Source organism: Tenrec ecaudatus, chromosome 4 (assembly GCF_050624435.1).
Source record: "Tenrec ecaudatus isolate mTenEca1 chromosome 4, mTenEca1.hap1, whole genome shotgun sequence".
Taxonomy (NCBI): domain Eukaryota; kingdom Metazoa; phylum Chordata; class Mammalia; order Afrosoricida; family Tenrecidae; genus Tenrec; species Tenrec ecaudatus.
The window spans coordinates 5992097-6000456 of NC_134533.1; the positions used below are offsets into that span (position 1 = coordinate 5992097).

The 8360-nt window shown below is 59.1% G+C and overlaps 1 protein-coding gene across 1 annotated transcript; it reads right to left on the reverse strand.

Moving 5' to 3' along the window:
* Positions 1 to 1286: 1286 nt before the first annotated feature.
* LOC142445567 (glutathione S-transferase P-like) lies at positions 1287 to 7849 on the reverse strand. Its single transcript, XM_075547527.1, has 8 exons — positions 7820 to 7849; positions 6925 to 6949; positions 5505 to 5540; positions 5088 to 5194; positions 4896 to 4983; positions 4392 to 4495; positions 4198 to 4305; positions 1287 to 1529 (listed from the first exon to the last, which is right to left on the reverse strand). Exons 1-8 carry the CDS (start codon positions 7847 to 7849, stop codon positions 1341 to 1343), a joined length of 687 nt encoding a protein of 228 aa, XP_075403642.1. The 3' UTR covers positions 1287 to 1340.
* Positions 7850 to 8360: the final 511 nt, after the last annotated feature.

Consider the following 8360-nt stretch of genomic DNA (forward strand, 5'->3'; position numbering starts at 1 on the left):
GCCTTCTCCTCCCCGGACCCCCCAGCCTCTCCCTTCTTTACAAGCACCAGGAACAGCAAAGCCCCAGCCAGCACCCTCTCTTCAGTGCAAGGCAGCCTCTCCCTACTGGACGGGATCACAGGCCAACTCAGCCTGGAGTGTGGGGCTCCAGGTATCTAGCGGGGACTCTGGTGTGTGTGAGACAGTCAGACGGGCAGACAGAGGACTACTGAGACCAGGTGTCCGCTCCCCCCACCCCAACCCAGAAGTCATCATGTGTGGTCACAGTCTGCTCTTGCCCAGGTCTGCAGACCCATTTCCTGCCAAGGAAGGGAGCCAATCACCTCACCTGAGCACAGAGGAGATAAACACGAAGTAGAACCCAGCGGAAGGAGCACGCAGTCTGGGGGGGGGGGGGCGGGGAGAGACAGCTGGCAAGCCAGCACCTCCCCCCCCCCCGGCCTGGGGGCCCTGAGGGAGGGGAGGTGCCCAAAGGGAGGTGCCCAGTCATGTTGGGGGTCAGTGTCAGTGGGGACAGACAGGGGAAGAGTGCTGGGCAGAGGGACAAGGGGTAGGTCTCTGTGCAGAGCAGAGTGGCACCACTCAGTTGTAAAAGTGGACAGGGAAGGGCAGAGAATATTCTGGAGAGCTACTGGAGAGGAACGGGCAGGTGCCTCAGGGTGCGGACTTTGGCCAGAGGGTAGCTGCAGCCACTTTGTACCTGTGAGGGAGTGGAGGTGCCAGGCAGAGACACCAGGCAAGTGCCAGCCACAGCAGTTTGGGAGGGGGGTGATCCATGGGGGCAGGGTGAGTGGGGAGTTGCAGGAACCTCTGCTCTCTAAGGATTCTGGGGGGACCCCCACTTGGGGCTGACCAGGCCTCCCTGGAGCTGGTCCGGGCAGCCTGGATCAACCACTGACAACCAAACAGCAGGAGGTCATCAGGGCTCCAGGTTCCCGTGACCCCTCACACAGCCACCTGCAGCCTCTGCTGGGTCTGTGACCATGGGCCAAACATGAGTGGGCAATGGGTCATGTGTGAACACAAGTGTACACCCTTCTGCCGAGTGTGCAGGGACGCTCTGGCCCAGGAGCCGGCGGGGTCTGTATCAGGTGCTTCCCCCCACGGCTGCCATCCTGAGCTTCACAGGAAGTCCTCTGGACGCAGCCCAAGGGGTCTGTAGTCTGTCCTTGCCCCAAGGATCTGGAACTCCTGGGATGAGGTTCCCAAGCCTTCCCCACTCTCCGAGACCCCCTGAGAAGAGCCTGAGGGTCTGCTCAGTGACCACACACATCTTGTCTCACACCTTTTTAATTGGTCCCCTGGAAGCAGCCCCTCCCCAGCTGGTGACCAGGACGGCCTCAGATCTTCCTGCCTCCGAAGAGGGGGCGGTTGACATGCTCTGGAGAGGCCAGGAAGGCTTTGAGCTTGGGCCGGGCGCTGAGCCGTGTCACATAGGCTGAGAGCAGGGGCAGGGTGTCCAGGCAGCTGGGGACCAGGACCTGGTGGGCCATGAGGAAATCCAGCAGGTTGTAGTCGGCGAAGGAGATCTGCGAGGTAGAGGTACAGGGGGGCGGTTCAGGGGGTGAGGAGGAGTGGGGGGCTGCCCGGGAGCCTGGCTGCTCTGCTGTCTCCCAGTGCAGCCGCTGGCAGTGTCACCCCGCACATCTGCCTGCACCAAGTCACACAGAATCTTTCCTGATGTCGTCTATCAGTTTCAGTCATAAAATGCTGCTGCTGCGGTGACGGCTGGGTGCCCTCGGGTCGGTTCCGACCCACCACGACCCCGTGGACACCAGAGCAGAGCACCGCCGGGCCTGCGCCTTCCTCTTTGTGGCTGTCCCTCTGCTTCACCAAGTAGTGTGATGCTCTTCTGCAGGGACTGGTCTAACAGGTGACCGATAATTGCTAACTCTAGTGGTTCTTGGATTATCTGAGCACTGAGAACGCCCTTGTTTTCTGGACTCTTTCTACACTGAGTGACAGCGTGATCCGTGACCACGTTGGGCGTAACTGGCCAGCAGCCACTGTGCATTTGGCTCTTTCCCTTCAACTGCTAATTCAGTCTCCAAAAAAAAAGAAACGAAAAAGCTTATTCATACAGGGTCACACCTACCGTCCTATTATGACTAAAGCACCAGAGGATTTGACGAAACCAGAAACTCTAGAACCCGTGGCAGCAACAAAAACAGCATTTGTAGCAGATGCTGACGGAACCGCGAGATCCAAAGCTTCGTTTGGTAACCAGGTAACGATGACACGTCTGACCACGTGCACTCACACTAACTGGTTCGCTGCCATCAAGCTGATTCTGACCCAGAGCGACCCTAAGGGTCGGGGCAGAACTGCCCCTGTGGGTTTCTCAGACGGTTCTAACTCTTTATGGGGCAGGTGGTTTTGAACTGCCGACCTTGGTGGTTCGCAGCGCAATGCTTAACCCACTAGGCCACCTTGAAGAGCAAACCACCCGTGAGTCCCACGAGCCTTCTCCGTGTGCTGATCCACGTGAGCTGACTTGACCAATCAATGCTTCGGCCGACCCAGTGACAGGGACTTCTGATCAACGACATGGCTGCTGGAATGCTTCAGGAAAATCTCGTCAGCAGTTTTGTCGGTGTCACCCCCTCTGACCGCCGTGTCACACTCCCCGCAGTCTCCTCGAGAAGAGGCAGGCTGCACTGGACAGGGCCGGGGCCCTGCTGAGGGCTCCGTGGGTCCCTCTGATAAATGGGTCTACGTCGGCATTGCGCTCCTTTCGGAATGGTCCACATGGGATCCGAAAGGGTCCGGGCGGCACCATGGTTCGGCGCTTGATGGTGAACTTGGCAGCTGTGCGAGAGGAAGGTGAGGCTGGCTGCTTCCATAGAGATCCGCAGCCTCGGAGACAGACCCTACGGGGACAGACCCTACGGGGACAGACCCTACGGGCACAGACCCTACGGGGACAGATCCTATGGGGACAGACCCTACGGAGACAGACCCTACGGGGACAGACCCTACGGGGACAGACCCTACGGGGACAGGCCCTACGGGGACAGACCCTACGGACACAGACCCTACGGAGACAGACCCTACGGGGACAGCCCCTACGGGGACAGACCCTATGGGGACAGACCCTACAGAGACAGACCCTACGGGGACATACCCTATGGAGACATACCCTACGGGGACAGACCCTACGGACACAGACCCTATGGGGACAGACCCTACGGACACAGACCCTATGGGGACAGACCCTATGGGGACAGACCCTACAGACACAGACCCTACGGGGACATACCCTATGGGGACAGACCCTATGGGGACAGACCCTATGGAGGGGACAGACCCTATGGGGACAGACCCTACGGGGACAGACCCTACGGAGACAGACCCTACGGGGCAGCTGTCCTCCGCCCAGTAGGGTCACTGTGGGTCGGAATGGATGGGACAGCGGGGGGTTTGTATACGGGATCGCCATGCAAGCCGCAACTTGAAAGACGAGGTGAGACCCTTGGGAGACGGGGAGTATAGGTTTGTGAGGGAGGAGCGACTCAGATCAGGTGATGGCTTGCACAAAGCTCTGGGTGTTAGTGGATGCCCCCAAATCCATTTGCAGCCTCCCCACATGGATTAAGCTCCTGGGGACTCCGCTCTGACCACAGCGCAGGGTCAGGTAGGCGGAGGACACTGGGAAGGAAGCCCATCATGGTTCTGTTTTTCTTGTTTTCTGACTTCTCTTTGACTGGGGCTCTCCCTCTGTCTTGTCTAGTTTTCTCTGTCTGCTCTGGTTTGTGTTCTGTCTGACTTTCCAGCTATAAAATCCAGAGTAGATAAACCCATGGAGAGTCACTGGACGGATAATTACCCAGGGGCACGGCAGGGGAGGTTTGGGAGAAAATGGGCACGAGAAGAAAATGTTCCGAAATTGATTGTGGGGATGACTGTACCACTCATCTGAATAGACTCGAGCGGTAAAGTTGCAGGACCCATGACGGGTGCCAATCAGCCACTGTAGCAAGGACAGGAGGTGAGGACAGCCACACAGGTAGAAAGTGCGGGACGGGGGTTTGTTCCGCTGTGTATGTTAACAACAAAGTAAGTAAAACCTAAAAGCCAATTAAGAATAAAAAGTAAATAAAAATTAAAACTAGACAAGCTATTTTAACAGAACCTTCCAAGAAAGGCACACAGAGATGGGCCTAGAAGTGATGGCAGGCAGGCAGGCAGAGCGCTCACCTGGTCACCCACAATGAAGGCCTGGCCCCCCTGGTTCTGGGCCAGCAGGGTCTCGAAGGGCTGCAGGTGGCCGGGCAGCTCCTGCACATACTGGGCCTTGCCCTCCTCCTGGGGACAGTGGGGATGGCTGAGTGAGGTTCTGAGGGACTGGCCCAGAGCCAGCCCCCACCCTGCAGGCCCCGCCGCCCACTCACATAGTTGTGGTGGATGAGGTGGGCGCAGCGCCTCCGCAAGTCCTCCACGCCGTCATTCACCATGTCCACCAGGGCTGCCTCCCGCGTGTCTTTGCCGTACAGCCCTGGGCGGCGGCCAGGTGGCGGGCTCAGTTCTGCGGCCAGCTACCCCCACCTACTTCTTTCCCAAAGCTCAGGCCCCAGAAGCCCTGCCTCGGGCCTGGGCATTGAGCCCTCCTTGGGCCTTGGCCTTAGAAAGCTCACCCTTGCTACTGCTATGGAGTCCAGGGGTCAAGGGAACATGCCAGCCGGGGTGCCTGTCAAAGGTCCTGAGCCCACTTCCCGGGATCTTCTCTCCCAAGGGTGGGCTGAGCCACCCTCAAGTCCCAAGTCCCAGGTCCAGGGACTTGGACAGGTGGGCTGCTAGATCCATGTGGAGACACAGGGAGTGACAGATGGGGCTGCAGGTGGGGCCTGCCTTGTTCTGGGGCCACCTGCCTGCCTCCACTGTCCCAGGGGACTCACCCAGGGAGCGGCCCAGGTGCCGCAGGATGGCGTTGGACTGGTACAGGCTGAGGTCCCCGTCCTGGAACTTGGGAAGCTGCCCATAGAGCTGGGGGAGGTGAGTGAGGGGGACAGCAATGGCTCCTTGAGGGGGCCTGAGCGTGGTGCCCAGAGCCATCCTGCCCACCCGCTCCCTCGCAGTCAGACACGTACACAAGAGGCCTTGAGCTGTCCCTGCATCCAAGTCTCCTTGGTCACCACCTCCTCCTTCCAGCTCTGGCCCTGGTCAGCCAGCAGCATGCGCATGGCCTCGCACCGCCCTGGGGACGGGGGACACGGGGGTGTGGGGGCAGCACATCTCACAGCCCACGGGGAAGGGGCAGGCATTCGTGCCTGGGGGATGGGAAGGAGTCTGGGTGTGTGGGGGATGAGCAGAGGAGCAGGGCAAGGGCAGGACCCCAGCTGGCAGTGAGGAAGGAGACAGCCTAGAGAGGGGTGGGGACCAGCGGGGAAAGGGCTGAGAATCTTAGCACTCAGCAGCAGCAGCAGCCAGCGCAGCCCCAGCCCTGGCCCGCCCCAGCCTGGCCACCCCCCCAGCGGGAGGGGAAGGAGGAGGGGACGGGCCGGCACCTCGAGAAGGGAAGTAGATGATGGTGTACGGCGGCACTAGGAGAGACAGACAGACAGGCGCTGATGGAGGACCCTGGGGCGGACAGCCTGCAGGGTCCGACTTCAGGGGGCGGTGAGGGAGGGTTGGGGAGGGGATTCAGCCCGGGCGCCTCCACCCAGTCCCGACCCTACTCACTGGCAGGAGGTGAAGGGCAAGGTGCAGCAGGCAGCAGGAGGGTGGGGAAGAGCCCGTCCTTATATTCACTGCCTGCACCACGCCCACCCCAGGAAAGAGGGGGCCGGGCTCCGGGCAAGGGCGGGGCTCGGGTGCGGTGGGGACAAGGTGCACGGTGGAGCTGGCCTTCCGGCAGTGGCTTTTTGCACCCCACCCCCAAGCACACACCGTTCTGAACCCCAGTGCTTGCTCCTCGCTGAGGCCACAGCTCAGCGCGCGCGCACACACACACACACACACACACACACACACACACACCGTAAGTGCTTGCTGACTATCACCTATGCGTGTGGAAGATGGACACTGAACAAGGAAGACTCAATGCCTCTGAATTATGGTGCCCGAGATGAACATGGAAAGTACCGTGGACTGCCGAAAGGACACACAGGCCAGTCTTGGAAGAAGTATGGCCAGAGCGCTCCTTAGAGGCAAGGATGGCGTGGTGGTGACATCATCCGTTGTCAATTTGAGGCTTCAGGGTGAAGGGGTGGAGCTTAGCCTGTGGATCAGATCGCAGCTTGATGACCTCATTTGGAGGCCCTAAGGAGATAAATAGCTCGTTGGAGGCAGGACACAAGCTCACTCCCTGGGAGACATCCCTGTGGAGAAGACACATGGAGAGAGGCTGATGGAGCCAGACCTCTGGAGCTGGAGGAGCCACATGGAGACCCCTGCCAGCACTGAGATGCTTCTGCTGCCACTGGGTCCACAAGACTTCCCACCCACTGGCCTGGGATCTCCCTGCATTTGGTGTCATTGCATGTGTTTCATGAATCTGAAGAGGACTTTATAGATTGGCATCGGACATAGGGGTAATATCGGACTTACGGATTTGATCTGGACTGGGCTGGGACGTTTCTCACTATGCACTTGCTCTTGTATATCAGGCTCTTTCTTATACACATATGAGAGTCTCTCTGGATTTGTTTGTCTGGTCCACTTAGACTAACATAGATGGTGAGACTTCCTCTTACATACTTTAGACGTGTGGTCAGGAGAGACCAGTCCAGGGAGGAGGATGTCATGCTTGGTAAAGTGGAAAAAGAGGAAAGCTCCCCACGAGATGGACGGACACAGTGGCTGTAGTGACGGCTCGGGCGTGGGGACAGTTGTGAGGACGGCGCAGGACCGTGTAGCGCTTCCTTCCCTGGTGCATAAGGTCCCCATGAGTCGGCACCAACTCGATGACAATGGAAACAACCACACCTGCACATGCCGACCCGACGGAGTCCTGCAGGGGGGAAAGAGCGCCCTCAGAGACCTGCGGGCATGACGGCCCTGACACTGGGATTGTTCTAGATTCCCTTTGAAAGATGAGAGGGCAGAGCACGCAGACCAAGCTTATTGCCTCTGAGTGGACTCCGACTTGTCGCGGTGACCCTCTAGGCCAGGGTCGAACTGCCACGGTGGGTTTTCCTAGATGATAACTCTCTCCAGGAGTAGAAAGCCTTGGGCCCTCAATTCGAACCCTCATCATTTCCTCTGTCAGCCTCTAGCCTACAGACCAATTAGTCAAGGGACCTCGTCCCCCCCCCAAACCCTCCAAATGCTGACAGGGGTTGGGGGTCAGGTGCAGGAGGTAAGTGGGAAGACAGACAGACAGGAATAGGTGGGGCCTCCTGAGCCCAGAGGGCTGTGTCCTTCCAGGCAGAGGCTGGTCTCTGCCTCCCAGCAGGTCCACCTGGCCCCCCTCCCAGCTGTCCCCTCCACCCACCTCCCTTTGCCCCGCACCCCCACCCCATCTCTCATTGGTTGCTTCTGGGAACTCAGCAGACTGATTTCCCTATGTCCAGGAAACAGGAAGGCATCCTTCCCAAGTTCAGAACCACACACCTCCCTCCGCAAAGCAAGGGGACAAAACAGCCAGAAGCCAGTGAGTCCCGGAGCTCCCGTCTGCAGCAGGAACTGGGGGCAGGTGAGGGTTACTCATGCTGCTGCTCCAGGCTTCCTATTGGGTGGAGCCCAGAGCTGCCCTGGGCCAGGACTGGGGTGGCGGAGGAGGGGAGCCCCTTGGGTTATCTGTCATCTCTGACTAGCAGCTGAAGGAGCATCTGCTGAGCACTTAGCAGCTTACAAAGAGATTTTATATAAATCATCTCACCTCCTTGCAGCCCAGGGGCTCAGCATCCATGTCCCCATTATCTACAGTCCCAGAACGGGGGCCTCTTCTTTTCGGTGGCGGCAGCATCCATGGAGGCCACCAAAAGACCACCTGCTGCCATCTGCCCTGCATGCTCCTGCCTGCTCACACCCTCCAGCCACCTGCTCTGGGTGGCGGGGCAGGGGACGGGGGCCCCTAGGGTGATGTGGCTGTTGCTGCCTGCTGCCCTGGGCAGTGCTGTGGCCACTCTCCTCAGGGACTCAGTGCAATCCTGTCCCTCCATCCATCGGCAACCTCCAGCCCTTGTATCTGGGGTTGCTATGGAAACAACTCACCTGGCATCTGATACCATCATCAACCAGCAAGGCTCGCTGCAGATGCTCAGCAGACCTTGGAAGAAGTGCCTCCAACTGGGGCCCTAGTGGGTTACACGTTGGGCTACTAACCGCAAAGTCGGCAGTTTGGATCCACCAGATGCTATGTGGGAGAGAGATGAGGCTTTCTGCTCCCACAAAGATGAATAGCCTCCGGAATCCACAGG

Coding starts and splice junctions, on each gene's coding strand:
- LOC142445567 (XM_075547527.1), bottom strand. CDS start 7,849: ATGGATGCTGAGCCCCTGGGCTGCAAGGAG. Junction 4,984..5,087: donor GACAGCTCAAGGCCTCTTGT/GTACGTGTCTGA, acceptor CACCTCCCCCAG/CTCTATGGGCAGCTTCCCAA. Junction 1,530..4,197: donor CCTTCATTGTGGGTGACCAG/GTGAGCGCTCTG, acceptor TCTACCTCGCAG/ATCTCCTTCGCCGACTACAA.